The sequence below is a fragment of the Salvelinus namaycush genome, chromosome 13 (genome assembly GCF_016432855.1).
Source record: "Salvelinus namaycush isolate Seneca chromosome 13, SaNama_1.0, whole genome shotgun sequence".
Classification (NCBI taxonomy): Eukaryota; Metazoa; Chordata; class Actinopteri; order Salmoniformes; family Salmonidae; genus Salvelinus; species Salvelinus namaycush.
The window spans coordinates 22,695,913-22,711,453 of NC_052319.1; the positions used below are offsets into that span (position 1 = coordinate 22,695,913).

The 15,541-nt window shown below is 45.1% G+C and overlaps 1 protein-coding gene across 3 annotated transcripts in view; it reads right to left on the bottom strand.

The window, feature by feature from the left end:
• The window catches only part of etv5a (ETS variant transcription factor 5a), a 19,082-nt gene extending 3,745 nt beyond the window's left edge, over positions 1–15,337 (bottom strand). For 2 of the 3 annotated variants that reach the window (XM_039006925.1, XM_039006924.1), the window contains exons 1-8: positions 15,228–15,337; positions 13,488–13,621; positions 13,007–13,100; positions 12,882–12,929; positions 12,041–12,091; positions 9,623–9,746; positions 7,564–7,875; positions 5,277–5,569 (exon numbers count right to left, since the gene is read on the bottom strand). In XM_039006925.1, coding sequence (XP_038862853.1) covers positions 5,277–5,569; positions 7,564–7,875; positions 9,623–9,746; positions 12,041–12,091; positions 12,882–12,929; positions 13,007–13,100; positions 13,488–13,535 — 970 coding nt within the window. In that variant the 5' untranslated portion in view covers positions 13,536–13,621; positions 15,228–15,337. Of the gene's footprint in view, positions 1–5,276; positions 5,570–7,563; positions 7,876–9,622; positions 9,747–12,040; positions 12,092–12,881; positions 12,930–13,006; positions 13,101–13,487; positions 13,622–15,227 lie in introns of those variants that run through there. The other variant, XM_039006926.1, reaches the window with a different exon arrangement.
• Between the last annotated feature and the right edge of the window lie 204 nt (positions 15,338–15,541).

The window sequence follows — 15,541 nt, forward strand, 5'->3', positions numbered from 1 at the left end:
GCACACATCAACAACTGACACCCACGAAGCGTCGTTACCCATCGCTCCACAAAAGCCGCGGCCCTTGCAGAGCAAGGGGAAACCCTACTTCAGGTCTCAGAGCAAGTGACGTAACTGATTGAAATGCTACTAGCGCGTACCCGCTAACTAGCTAGCCATTTCACATCCGTTACACACACACACACTAAACAACAAAAACCTCTGCCATGAGTATATTTGGCCGCTGCCCTGGTCGCAGGCTAGTAAAGAGAGATCATACATATTTACTAGTAAAGGGAGCTCTTACAGTAAATGGATACTGCTTGTATATATGTGTGTCGCTGGGATATGTTCGGTTTCTGTTCGAATTGTGGCGCAAACTATTCAAGTTGCATTTGTGGTCCCACCCATTCACGTGGTTGGTGACATGAGGATGAACAGTGTGGGGAAAAAAGCTTTACTTTACTGTTCTACCTGCTGCTGCAGCACTTCCTCCTCTTACACAACTGGCTTTGACCTAGCAACCAAACAGCTGGGCTGTAAATGTCCACTAGCTATCCCACCACATCTGTTGGAGCGGGCTAAGCCCTGATCAGAGCACACTACGCAGCACGCAACAGGCCTCGCATGTCCACTGAGCTCCCAAATAGGATTACCCAGCGGCATTAGGACGGGTTGGGCTTTCAGATATTAAATCACGACAATCAAGCCCCGCCCCCTTTAACTACTGTGGCGGAAGTGAAGTGTCCCTACATTTACTGTCCTCTGCTGAGGAGCAGATCTTTATTACACTTCAGGGCCATTTCTACAAAGCGTGATAGGAAACTGTCACCACCGATAAATCCACTATAATTGAGAATTTCAATAAGCATTTTTCTACGGCTGGCCATGCTTCCACCTGGCTACCCCTACCCCGGTCAACAGCACTGCACCCCCCACAGCAACTCGCCCAACTCTTCCACATTTCTCCTTCTCCCAAATCCAATCAGCTGATGTTCTGAAAGAGCTGCAAAATCTGGACCCCCACAAATCAGTCGGGCTAGACAATCTGGACCCTTTCTTTCTAAAATTATCTGCCGAAATTGTTGCAACCACTATTACTAGCCTGTTCAACCTCTTTCGTGTCGTCAGATTCCCGTAGATTGGAAAGCAGCTGCGGTCATCCCCCTCTTCAAAGGGGGGGACACTCTAGACCCAAACTGCTACAGACCTATATCTATCCTACCCTGCCTTCCTAAGGTCTTCGAAAACCAAGTTAACAAACAGATCACCGACCATTTCGAATCCCACCGTACCTTCTCTGCTATGCAATCTGGTTTCAGAGCTGGTCATGGGTGCACCTCAGCCACGCTCAAGGTCCTAAACGATATCTTAACCGCCATCGATAAGAAACAATACTGTGCAGCCGTATTCATTGACCTGGCCAAGGCTTTCGACTCTGTCAATCATCACATTCTTATCGGCAGACTCAACAGCCTTGGTTTCTCAAATGATTGCCTTGCCTGGTTCACCAACTACTTCTCTGACAGAGTTCAGTGTGTCAAATCTGAGGGCCTGTTGTCCGGGCCTCCGGCAGTCTCTATGGTGGTGCCACAGGGTTCAATTCTTGGGCCGACTATCTTCTCTGTATACATCAATGATGTCGCTCTTGCTGCTGGTGAGTCTCTGATCCACCTCTACGCAGACGACACCATTCTGTATACTTCTGGCCCTTCTTTGGACACTGTTAACTAACCTCCAGACGAGCTCCAATGCCATACAACTCTCCTTCCGTGGCCGCCAACTGCTCTTAAATACAAGTAAAACTAAATGCATGCTCTTCAACCAATCTCTGCCTGCACGTGCCCGCCCATCCAGCATCATTACTCTGGACGGTTCTGACTTAGAATATGTGGACAACTACAAATACCTAGGTGTCTGGTTAGACTGTAAACTCTCCTTCCAGACTTACATTAAGCATCTCCAATCCAAAATTAAATCTAGAATTGGCCTCCTATTTCACAACAAAGCATCCTTCACCCATGCTGCCAGACATACCCTTGTAAAACTGACCATCTTACCGATCCTCGACTTCGGCGATGTCATTTACAAAATAGCCTCCAACACTCTACTCAGCAAATTGGATGCAGTCTATCACAGTGCCATCTGTTTTGTCACCAAAGCCCAATATGCTACCCACCACTGCGACCTGTACGCTCTCGTTGGCTGGCCCTCGCTTCATACTCGTCGCCAAACCCACTGGCTTCAGGTCATCTACAAGACCCTGCTAGGTAAAGTCCCGCCTCTGCTCACCATACCAGCATGCGTTCCAGCAGGTATATCTCACTTGTCACCCCCAAAGCCAATTCCTCCTTTGGCCGCCTCTCCTTCCAGTTCTCTGCTGCCTTTGACTGGAACGAACTACAAAAATCTGAAACACTTATCTCCCTCACTAGCTTTAAGCACCAGCTGTCAGAGCAGCTCACAGATCACTGCACCTGTACATAGCCCATCTATAAATAGCCCAAACAACTACCTCTTCCCCTACTGTATTTATTTATTTAGCTCCTTTGCACCCCAGTATTTCTACTTTGCACACTCATCTGTCAAATGTACCATTCCAGTGTTTTAATTGCTATATTGTATTTACTTTGCCACCATGGCCTATTTATTGCCTTTACCTCCCTTCTCACCTCATTTGCTCACATTGTAAATAGACTTATTTTTCTACTGTATGTTTGTTTTACTCCATGTGTAACTCTGTTATATGTGTCGAACTGCTTTGCTTTATCTTGGCCAGGTCGCAGTTGTAAATGAGAACTTGTTCTCAACTTGCCTACCTGGTTAAATAAAGGTGAAATAAAAAATAAAATAAAAAAAGTTTAATCTAGTACTGTCAACTCAAGTTTGAGCCTGCTACAGCATAATATGCTCTATCCAATTGCAACACATTGGTTGTCTTAGATGGCACGGATTCCATATATAATGCACCAATTTTGACCAGAACCCAAAAGAAATGCACTAGATTGGGAATACAGTGCAATTTCAGACATCCATTATCTGGTGAGCTGTCCCGACCAGGAGAGCCCTATGATGGTGGCCATGCCCATATATTGAGATCAATGAGATGGGTACATGTAGTTCCAGAAAATAAATAAATACATTTACAAAATGACCAGGTAGGTGACCTGGAAGGCAACACAAATCATGTAAGAAATGGTCTTGGTTCAGACCTCTAGGAGAAATGGTACACAGTGAATGCAATAAAATTCTCTTCTCAATAATTGGTTATCAGTATCTCCCCCCCTCCTAGGAGTCTTAACATGTTCGATACCTATGTGTCTCAGAGAGCGAATGTTGTGACGAGCCTCCATGAAATACGCAGCCACAGGGTTCCTCAAGGTCCTGACTCCTGATATTACTCCTGTGTTCTGCTATTCTAGTTTTCCTACATAGCATAGACCACAGATATACCTGATCAGGTATATCACATTTGTGGAACACGTAATGATGCCCTTAATCTTAATAGCCTTGCCCGTAATCGGGTGATTGAACAATTGAACATTGTGCATTTGTTGGTAAAGTTACACTGGGTACATCCGCCACCTCTATAGTTACTGCACATGGTGTAGAAAAGGTAGTACGTAGTGCTGGTGGAAGACCTGATGTTGGGGGCGCGTCTGAAAACTACCCGCGGGGGCTCTTTAAACGTCTTTTCCAGTTGTGGATCAGTGCTCGATGTGCCAGTGTTTTGATGTGGTCGAACGGTTTACCAAGTGGGGAGGATTGGGTGTGAGGCTGTCATCCTGGGTCATATTTTCATAATGTTCCCTTGCGTCGCGCAGCCATTCCTCTGGGTAATCCCGCTGTCTGAAACGCTCATCCAGATAGTCGGCTTGTTTGTCATGGTCACTGTACTACATATCCTGCATATGCGACTATTGGCTGATGGGGAGGCCCTTTTTTAGGGGTATGGGGGGGGGGGGAGCTGTCTCCACATAACTGGGAATTCCTGTATAGGTCCATGCTAAAGACACACCCCTCCCTCAATCTGAATGTCAATTTTCTTTTTTATAAACTTGTTTAAAATGCACATTATAGAAAGAAAATCTACAAAAGCAGGAATATTTTCAGTCAATGGAGGTCACAATAGGTCTCCCTGGTGGCTTATCCATTTGTTTTTCCACCCACCATGTGTCATGTCCATAATGGTTATGCGAGGTGAAATGTGTATATTTTGGGATGTAGACACTGTTTTGACCTGACGAAGAGCCGTTTTGGATCATTGTCAAAAGCAGTGAATTGGGAGCTTTAACAGTGTACGGGCCTTCTTGTTCTTTACTAGTATTCTTTATTAGCCCAGCACCTGTTTAAGTATGAGCGTATGGGCTATGCCTATATACACAAATCCATCCACAGAGAGAGAGAGAGGGAGACAGAGGCTGGGCCAGTGAGCCTTTGTTGATGTACGTATTTATAGGCTGTAAGAAGCTTAGCATTACGTCACTGACCTCTCAATCAAAGCTGAAAGGGAGAATGAGAGGGGGACAGTGCAAAGCTGGCCTGGGCAGAGGGAAGGAAGGAGAGGTGGGCATTGGTGGCAGAAGAGGGACAACAGCTGGGGTGCTACACAGAATTGTTCTTATTTTGCCACCTTACCGATAGGTAAATAGTGTTGGATTGTGTAGCTAAGACTTTTGGGATGGGAGACAACTGCATCTGGCAAGTCAATCTGCATACGTAATTTGAAATAATTTCAATGTAATGGTAGTAAAGTTCATACTTGCATACTAGCTCCCTCTGTAAACACAGCGTAGCGACCCAAATCTATCCTAGGTAGCCCTATACTAGTGAAGTATGTTTCCTTGAACCTGGCCGGGATGACGGACCTATTTACCTTTTGGCAGAGCCTTAAGCCGGGCTCAGAGATTCATGTTTACTGGCCTGAGGGTCAGAGAGCAGAGTGATTTAAGAGCCACGCGGTCATGTGTGTTATGAGTGTTGACACAGCGCTGTGCAAGGCAAGAGGGGTTTTAACTAACTCTCCCAGGACAGCAACCATAATCAGAGAGCCCCAAGGTTGTGTCCGGCTTACCCATCCTCCTTTCCTAAATACGCATGTCCTTTTATGGAAGGAAAGGACTGGTGGAAGAAATAGGGTGGAAACTTGTGCTTACACCAACCTAATACATTGAGAGGAGTGCTCAAGACTCACACCCTCAACCCGACGAGAACCCTGTGGGTCAGCTACAACTTATGACCCAAGCCGCCTTGGGTCAGACCGAGCCAGAGCAGCCTGGAGGTAGCCGGCCACTCACCAGAGTCGAAGCAGAAGTCCCGGGGCTCCTGCTTGATGGCCATGGGGTGGAAGGCAGCCTGAGAGCCCATGGAGGGGACACCCTCCTCGGTGTAGCGGGGGTCCAGCAGCTCTTGCTTGAAGCCATGTAGACCAGGGACCAGGGGCTCAGACATCTGGCGGTGGTAGGGAGGCCTCCCATCCCTGGGCAGGGTGCTGTGGCTGGGGGCCTGCTGCTGGGCCAGGAACTGGGGGCGAGCCTGGCTCTCAGAGGGAGGGAAGGGGAGACACGGCTCCGACATCTGCCTCTGGAACCTGGGGTGGAGGAAGACATGGGAGAGGGTGGTTGGATGGTGATTATTAATGAAAGCTGTTGATATAGAAAAAAAAACTGAACAGAGATTGAATGAAAGTTTAAAATATTCAAATGAACTACTCATGGTTATTGATAAACCATTGCTTAAAACTGATTTAGAGTGAATGAAAACTGTTGGTGATTAAACTGTTTTTAAACACAGTGTAAGAGAGTGAGTCTCTTGAACTATTGATGAACTGTTGAGAATCCAGCTTTAGACCAAGACGCAGGACACACAATCCACTCAGGAGCCAAATTGGCTCACTTATTGCAATCAAGCCAGTGAATACACGCTGTAAATGAGATGTTGGGGGGCAGGTGTCACTAGCTAGCAGATATAAAAAGATTCTCCAGTGACAGTAAGACTCCCTTTTCTAGACGGAGCTCATTGGCCTGGACACCACAGAGACACGGCCAATGGCTTCTGGCTGCACATTGGTTCCACATTACTGGCTGGTGATGACATGCCCTGCGTTCCAACACATCCGACCAGGAGTCCTGTCACAGGTGGTGTGTAAGGGGACGAGGGTCATTCTCACAGGGGTCTGGTTTAGACAATCTCCAAAAGAGGAGTCTGTCACGCTACCAGTGACCTGCCACCCGTGGACCTTCCTCATCATAAGTGCACTTCCCCACCCCTAAAGTCAGCATTAGTGAAAGGTCACAAGGCCTGACACTCTCCACTGAGCTTGGTGTTTAAATGGCACATTGTGTCTCACAGGGCAATGGAAACATGTGAGCTCATGTCTCCTTGAGATAGATGGGTGTGTACATTTAGAGCAGTCAACAGAGTAGAGATACACACACGCTCATTAGTTTACATGTTAGTAAACACATGGATGGAGTTCTTCACCGGTTGGTCAATGTTGGATGTTTAATCTCCATATTCGGAATATTTACCAGGGGCAATAAATCACCTTTTTCCAGGGTAACCCGGTATTTCAAAAAAAACAAAACAGAAGTGTCATTCAAAAGCATATCAAATCAAATTTTGTATCACATGCGCCACATACAACAGGTGTAGACCTTACTGTGAAATGCTTACTTACAAGCCCTTAACCAATAATGCAGTTCAAGAAATAGAGTTACGAATATTTGCAAAATAAAAAGTAACAATAAGATTACATAACAATAGCGTGGCTATATACAGGCCCGGTTTGGGATGAGTTGGACCGCAGAGTGCTGGAAAAGCAGCCAACAAGTGCTCAGCATGTGGGAACTCCAAGGCTGTTGGAAAAGCATTCTAGGTGAAGCTGGTTGAGAGAAAGCTTTGCACAGTGTTGGCAGTCATCATGGCAAAGGGTGGCTACTTTGAAGAATCTAAAATATTTATTTGTTTAACACTTTTGGTTACTACATGATTCCATGTGTGTTATTTCATAGTTTTGATGTCTTCACTATTATTCTACAACGTAGAAAATAGTAAAAAGAAAAGAAACCATTGAATGAGGTGTCCAAACTTATGACTGATACGGTATATCTTTACAATTAAAAAACATGACCCAAAAGCCAGATGGAGATGGGTAAATTAGACACAGCCAGTCTTTATATTACTGTAGCATAGACTATGCTGCAGCAAATGTAAGCCTACCTGTCACAAGAAAGAAAGTTACCATGATGAGATGATATTGTAGGTCTACATGCATTGTGAACTGCACTCCATACTCAGGTGGGTATCTGTCCCCACCTTGAGGTCTGTCCCCACCCTGAGCGTTGGCGATTCATCATGCAGAGGCAGTAGGGAAGCCAGATTTAGACATAGCATATAATTTAACAGTTCCATTTCACACCATGATGTTAATATAAATAATTTATTATAATTCACTGGTTTCAGTTATTTATCCCGGGAAAAGGGAGTGGTTTTGGGCAGTGAAGCCCAGTAAATCTCAGTAACCAGGTTCCCGCCACTCAACCCTAGTGAGTTGTTGCAGCGCAGCATGACAGGACCACTCACCTGTGCTCAGGGCTGTAGGTACCATCCTGACTGAGGTGTGAGGGTGGGCAGGACACTGCGAAGGGCGGGCTCTGGCTGTGGAGTGAGAGCGGCCTCTGCTGGCTGTGGGCGGAGCCGACTGCTTGGTTGCCAGGCTGCCCATGCTGCAGTGGATGTGGCCCAAGCACCTGGTTCTGATTGGGTATTTGAGGGGGAGGAGTCTGCTCACTGAGTGGGTGTGTCCCTGGGGTGTTGGTAGAGCTGCACAGTGACACAGGTGTAGAGGGAGGGGTCAATGGCTTGTAGCCCAAACCGGGTTTCCTCTCATAGGCACTGTGGAGGGAAGGAGATACAGACAAAGACAGACAGACAGAGGGCTTGGGTCAGCATGGTGATAATCCTGGACTCTTGTCTTGTTGGTGTGGGGAAAGGCTATATAAAGTGTGTGTATATATATATATATATATACACACTGCTCAAAAAAATAAAGGGAACACTTAAACAACTAAATTTAACTCCAAGTCAATCGCACTTCTGTGAAATCAAACTGTCCACTTAGGAAGCAACACTGATTGACAATAAATTTCACATGCTGTTGTGCAAATGGAATAGACAACAGGTGGAAATTATAGGCAATTAGCAAGACACCCCCAATAAAAGAGTGGTTCTGCAGGTAGTGACCACAGACCACTTCTCAGTTCCTATGCTTCCTGGCTGATGTTTTGGTCACTTTTGAATACTGGCGGTGCTTTCACTCTAGTGGTAGCATGAGACGGAGTCTACAACCCACACAAGTGGCTCAGGTAGTGCAGCTCATCCAGGATGGCACATCAATGCGAGCTGTGGCAAGAAGGTTTGCTGTGTCTGTCAGCGTAGTGTCCAGAGCATGGAGGCGCTACCAGGAGACAGGCCAGTACATCAGGAGACGTGGAGGAGGCCGTAGGAGGGCAACAACCCAGCAGCAGGACCGCTACCTCCGCCTTTGAGCAGGAGGAGCACTGCCAGAGCCCTGCAAAATGACCTCCAGCAGGCCACAAATGTGCATGTGTCTGCTCAAACGGTCAGAAACAGACTCCATGAGGGTGGTATGAGGGCCCGACGTCCACAGGTGGGGGTTGTGCTTACAGCCCAACACCGTGCAGGACGTTTGGCATTTGCCAGAGAACACCAAGATTGGCAAATTCGCCACTGGCGCCCTGTGCTCTTCACAGATGAAAGCAGGTTCACACTGAGCACATGTGACAGAGTCTGGAGACGCCGTGGAGAACGTTCTGCTGCCTGCAACATCCTCCAGCATGACCGGTTTGGCGGTGGGTCAGTCATGGTGTGGGGTGGCATTTCTTTGGGGGGCCGCACAGCCCTCCATGTGCTCGCCAGAGGTAGCCTGACTGCCATTAGGTACCGAGATGAGATCCTCAGACCCCTTGTGAGACCATATGCTGGTGCGGTTGGCCCTGGGTTCCTCCTAATGCAAGACAATGCTAGACCTCATGTGGCTGGAGTGTGTCAGCAGTTCCTGCAAGAGGAAGGCATTGATGCTATGGACTGGCCCGCCCGTTCCCCAGACCTGAATCCAATTGAGCACATCTGGGACATCATGTCTCGCTCCATCCACCAACGCCACGTTGCACCACAGACTGTCCAGGAGTTGGCGGATGCTTTAGTCCAGGTCTGGGAGGAGATGCCTCAGGAGACCATCCGCCACCTCATCAGGAGCATGCCCAGGCGTTGTAGGGAGGTCATACAGGCACGTGGAGACCACACACACTACTGAGCCTCATTTTGCCTTGTTTTAAGGACATTACATCAAAGTTGGATCAGCCTGTAGTGTGGTTTTCCACTTTAATTTTGAGTGTGACGCCAAATCCAGACCTCCATGGGTTGATAAATTTGATTTCCATTGATAATTTTTGTGTGATTTTGTTGTCAGCACATTCAACTATGTAAAGAAAACAGTATTTAATAAGAATATTTCATTCATTCAGATCTAGGATGTGTTATTTTAGTGTTCCCTTTATTTTTTTGAGCAGTATATATATATATATATATATATATATATATATATATAAACGGTCCACACCTGTAGCTGTAAAGGCACTTCTCTCCGTATGGCATGAGACTCCTGTCCTGGCTACAAGGAGAAAGCTCTTTGGAAGGACTCAGTTCCCGTTTAATCTTGGTTTGTGGGGGGCCATGAAACATCACTGAGGAGAGAAAGAGGACGAGGGGCAACACATCAAACACTGCTATAGCTAATTCAACCCATAAACAGTGAAGATAATCAGTGCTTATTCAATATCCTCGTTGATCATTTTCAATGGTATGGACATTGGACAGTGTCTTGTCTTCTCCCTTCCACCAGCACTGTGAGCCACTTAACCATTTGTCACATGTTAATGACAGCTGACCCCACATAAAAAAAGTACTATGGTACAAAAATTAGTATTCACTGTAGTGTTTTTGCAGACTAAGTGAACTGTAGTATTTACAGTTCACTATAGTATAAATACTGTAGTATAAACTATAGTAAGAAATGTAGTGTTTTTGTTTTATTATCTTTGACATGGAAGTGGAGAATTTCTCCTTCAGGAAACCAACTGAAGAAATACTAAAAGAGCACATTTTCCATAACCTGTAAGTAGTTAGGACTGGGGTCTGAATGGATAGTACAGCGCTTCTGCTCTTTCTATAACCTGTAGGAAACACAATATTTGGTTTATACTTAGCATGTAGGTTTCTCACTTATGGATGGCACAAACTGCGATATGGAGGAGGGGAATGGGCAGGGTATTTGTAAATTATATACTGTAGTATTTACCCACACTGTCCCAAATGGCACCCTATTCAGTGCACTACTTTTGACCAGGGCCCATAGAGCCATTTGGGATGCAGTCCCAGTCAATACCCATGAATCAGTGTGGCCGTAACTCAATTATTTTCCTCCCCTCACTGTAACCATTAGCCCACTAGATCTCCAGTCTCACATCGGCTCCCATTTCCGGCGCCACATAATGGGGTAGTGAAACTGGATACCCGGGCGAGAGGAGTATCAGGAGCTGGATGCATCACCCTAAACCTGGGTCTGATGGACCAGGGACAGGAGCGAGGGAAACAATAGGCACATGAGCCCAACTCCCTGCATATGCATGCTATAGAAGCCCAGAGCAGGGCAACATGCAGTAATGCATCAGGAGAGAAAGACTGTATAATGGATGGAAAATGGGAGATTAGGGCACTTTCCCCCCACTTCTAGACAGGGGGTCGAGATGATGGGAGGGCAAGGCTCAGTACAGTACAATGCAGGAGGAATGTGTGTGCAGCGCATTGGCTGCCATGTGACGGCCGGATGATTGCAGGCACGGCAAGGGCCACATGGAGCTGGTGAATAGAAGGCCTGTGAGAGTCTGGCCCCCTGCCTGGCTAAAGGGGTTGCTGCCAATCACATACGCACACACATTATCCTGCACGCACACTCATTATCCTGCACGCTTACAAACGCACAGCTATGTCAAGAACTATACTGCAGAAACCACAGTGAACAAACTGTCGTCCTACAGTCTACTACACACACCCTAGCATGGGCCTCCCTATCTAAACACACGTGATGTGACTGCATCAACCTCAATAATATAGTGCAACATCTCAGCTTAGCGATCATTACATTAGAACACGCTAGGCTACCATGTAGATCAGGATCCATACACTAACAAAGACTGAGCAACCACGTCCTGTCTCTGCTGCCACAGACAAAAACAAACTGTAAAATACACTCCATTGAACATAACTCAAATATTTCCCTTGGCTGCCATATAAAGGCTCTGTACACTGCAGACAAATGGGAGAAAGTGGAGCTGTACAGAAACTCTAGGAGAGGAGGTGGGAGAAAGACTGGACGGACTCTTTTGGATAGAGGTGGGTAGACCCATTCCAGAAGCTGAGTGTGAGTGCATGAAAGTGTGAAATCAGATGAGCTTGGCTCATGTGATGCCCCATGCCAATCGCCTGATAACACCCACAAACAATGGGAGGGGGGGGGGGGGGGGGGGGGTCTATTCCCAGAGGAAAGGGGGTTGTTTGAGGGAAAGAATGAAGTCAGGACCTGGCAGAATGAAAGCAAGAAAGAAAAGGCAAGCAAGCAAGATCTTGTCAGGGGTTGTTATCTTAAAGATGATGAACCCAGTCAATGTAGCAGAATAAAAACTTCAAGAGCAAACTGAGTAAAACTTTGAGGGCAAATGGCTCGTTCAGTGAAGCAGTTTAATCCTGCAGGCCTAGGTTGTCAAGCACAGCAATAGTCCCAAGATCAGATCTAGCTACATTGTGTGCTTGGGGGCACTTGACACAGTCTCTGACGTCTGCAGAATACTCAGACGTTTGACAAAGTTGGCTGAGATTCAAAACAGCATGGATACCTAGATCCAGAAGACACACGGCTCTGGCTGGATCCCACCGGTCCCACATCCCAGCCTGGTATAAATAATACATCTCAAGTACTCACAGCTATCCGACTGGAAATCTGGGACAAACTGTTCGTCATCAGGTACCTGGGCTGTGGAGGGAGAGAGAGGAGAGTTAAACAAGTGGATACTAACTGGGCCCCTGCTAGGTGAACAACATTGGAACTGTCAATCTCATCTTAGTGTCTTGATTCAAAAAGAGCCAAAGCTATTTTGTTCAACCCACCGGGGGGGGAAAAACTAAGTTGGGCGTTACTTGGGCACTTTAAAACAGGGACTATAGTTGTCACAATCTCAAAACAATGAACTAGTCCCTAATGAATTCACCTTTGTATTACTGGTGTTGTGGACCAAAGAGGGAAACTGTGTAATAAGAAATTGAATAAAAATTAAAAGGTGAGTTTAAAGAAGTGTTGTTATAAGTCTAGAACAATTATTGCTTTCTCTTAGTCAGCAAAGTTGCTCATTCATGGGACTTTGCTCTACTTGCTCTAATTGAGTGCACAGAAAGAAAACCGTAATATTTAAAGTGATCAGCTTAGGTTAATCGGTAATCTGCCCAATTTCTCGATGCATCTTAACCATCTGTTGGGAATATAATTAAACCACCCAAGACATTTGACCAATTATCTCACACTTAGCCTTATTTTCTAAATAGTAGCCTTATTATTCTGCATGCACAGAAGGCAGCTACTTCAGGGGAATTGTAACACTTGTCCAAAGGCGTCAGATATGGATAGTTTTAATTAACATAACCAATGTCTACCAGAGGGCAAATGATGTTAGGTGATGCTGAGAGCAACAGAATACATCAAAAATAAATTCAGCAGAAAAGGGAAGCATTCAGTATCAACTCTGTGGTATACGTACAAGATAACTTACCTTCTGCAATCCAAATCTCCTGTAACTGGCTGAGGTCTTGGAACAGGTCTGCAACAGATACCAAATTTAAAAAAAATGGATATGCTGTGACAAGGTCACAAAGGGGAATTAAGTTGTCCAATTACCTTCCGTGTCCTGGGCGAGTTCTGTGTCTACAAACTTCCTTTTCCTGTTGTCGATGACTGGTCTGCTGTATGGTTCCTCCACATGAGATTTCTGCTGCAAAGATGAAAACACAACCAACATGTTAGTGCTGTCTGTGTCACTCAGAGCCATTTATGTATGTAAATGGCTCTGGTGTGACTCATGATTGAGACTGAACGCCACGTCCCATCCAATCCACTTCTAGCTGGAAAGTTGACAAGCCTAGATCTATGGCTCTCTTCCAATATCCACATTAGAATATCATTTATAATACATGGCCAATACATTCTGCATTCCAAGTAGTATGGACATGTAGATATTGAATTGGAGCGTATGATGATGTCCATGCTTAGGATTGATAAAGAGAACCATAGAAATAGAATAACTAGAACCAGCATCAAAATCAATGGTTCTAGTAATTCTATTTCTATGAAGATCACCAGACATGAGGAGCATTCTTACATTGGGTGGGACCATAAATGGGACTTGCTGGTCGTAGAATCGGTCCATGTTATATGGGTCTCCAAATGTTCCCAGAAAAAGGTATTCGCTTTAAAGCGATAGCGCGAGGGTCACCTTATGTACTAGCTGTTCAACTGTGGACGAAACATAGAAACATGATTAGATCACAACTCTTGAGTACTCTGGGAGTCACCTAGTTTATCCTTCACTCATATAGACAGACCTGTAAGCAAGCTGAAACCTTACTACCGAGCTATCATCAGCACCCATACAATAACCCCCACCCCTCTTGCTTTTAAGTGAACATGCTGGTTAAGAGCATGCACAATGTAAATACACTCTGTAGTTGTGTGACTTATGTAACTCTTACATAAGGCAAAGCCAACCATATGTGCAGGTGATTACAAGACTGCAATAATAATCAGCTAAGACTAAGCTGGGAAAACTTTCAAGGATGGGTCTTAGCCCTATACCTATTTGAGGATACTGCACTGGGTGGCCATGTGTTGTATGAAGCACAGATGAGTGTCACTGTACAGTGTTTTACCCCAAAACAACTTCAGACAGTGGAGAACAGTATTAGACAAGACATAAAAACAGTCTATAAATAAAAGTCCAATGGAAACGGCTCTTTACCATGTCACCATTCACCATTTTTAGATGCCCTTTAAATATAAAAATGTAGTACAGCTGTCGTGTCCCCTGGGCATTGTGCGCTAAAGCACGTTACAGTGAAAAAAAGAGAAAGTCTGGGAATAGAAAACAGTAACATTAGCCTACATGTCCTTCCATTCCACACGGATACTTCTCGCGCTCTAAACCTCCTCAAGAATTATACGAGTCAGTCACTAGACTTTAACCCTCCTTTATTCTGACGAATAAAGGCATAGCTGGCCAATCATTAAAGCGACATATAGTAGCAACCCATTGAAAAGATGCATTTAGTAATGCATACAATGTGCCAGTCCAATAGCGTACACCATGAGGCACATTTTGACAAGTTGTGAAAACAGTAGCATTAGGTAATGGCCCATATCTATTCCAAAATAGGTGATCACAATTTAGAATAATAGCCTAATAAAATTACCATTTAAATGGAATTCACGCCTTCGATCATATAACTTCTGTAAAAGCTCGGGAGTGGGACATTGTCGGCAATCAAAAAAAGCAAGACAAATCACTTGATAATTATACTGTAAGCTACAAAAACTAATGCCATTAAAACGCTTTTGGTTTCAAATAGTTACTGAAAAAACATCCTACTAAAAATCTTAGCTATTTTATAAAAGCAAATTGCAGCTAATAGGAGATTAATAACATCCTACCCAACACCCCTAGTACCCCCCTCTCTCTTCACGGAACCCTTGTTTTTGTCAATGAAGTGAAACTCGATCCGTGTGGAACATAGAGAAAAAACCTGACCTCTCCATTCATAAAATCACAAACAGCCGATCGACCTCGGAGATAAGAAAACTAAATATGCAGACTCAGATAAAGGTACACGCAAATACACAGCACAATTTAAAAACAGGAATATAGTGCATGGCACAACTTAATACAAAGCGAAAGAAAATGGTTGCTAAAGTAAACGCTTTCTTGGAGAAGATGGCGATCCGTTTTAGCCCATGGCAGAGATCTAAATTTGCTGTTGCATGCACTCGTAAACTTATGGATATAATATATCGCTACAGAGGCCTATTCAGGCAAAATGAAAATAGAAAGCATTAATATATTACTCACCCTGTGCGTGTTTCAATTCCGTTACAGTATGGAAAGAATGCAATAAAAAAAAATCCACAAAAGACACTAACGTCGTCTGTCTCCGCTTAGTGATCAATTTATGAGGTCCGTCCGACTCCCAAAACTTGACTGAGCCTATAGTTAATGGACGGTTAGTTTTCCCTGGGGCTCGAGTAGGCTATACAGACAGGCACACGCTTATTGGCTCATTGGCATTGTCCTTCAAGTAAGTAACCAATGGGTATCTTAAACTCATTAATTATGCATGAAGTGCTCAAGGACCAATCGTAGCGCAGGTCCGTCCTATATTTGTG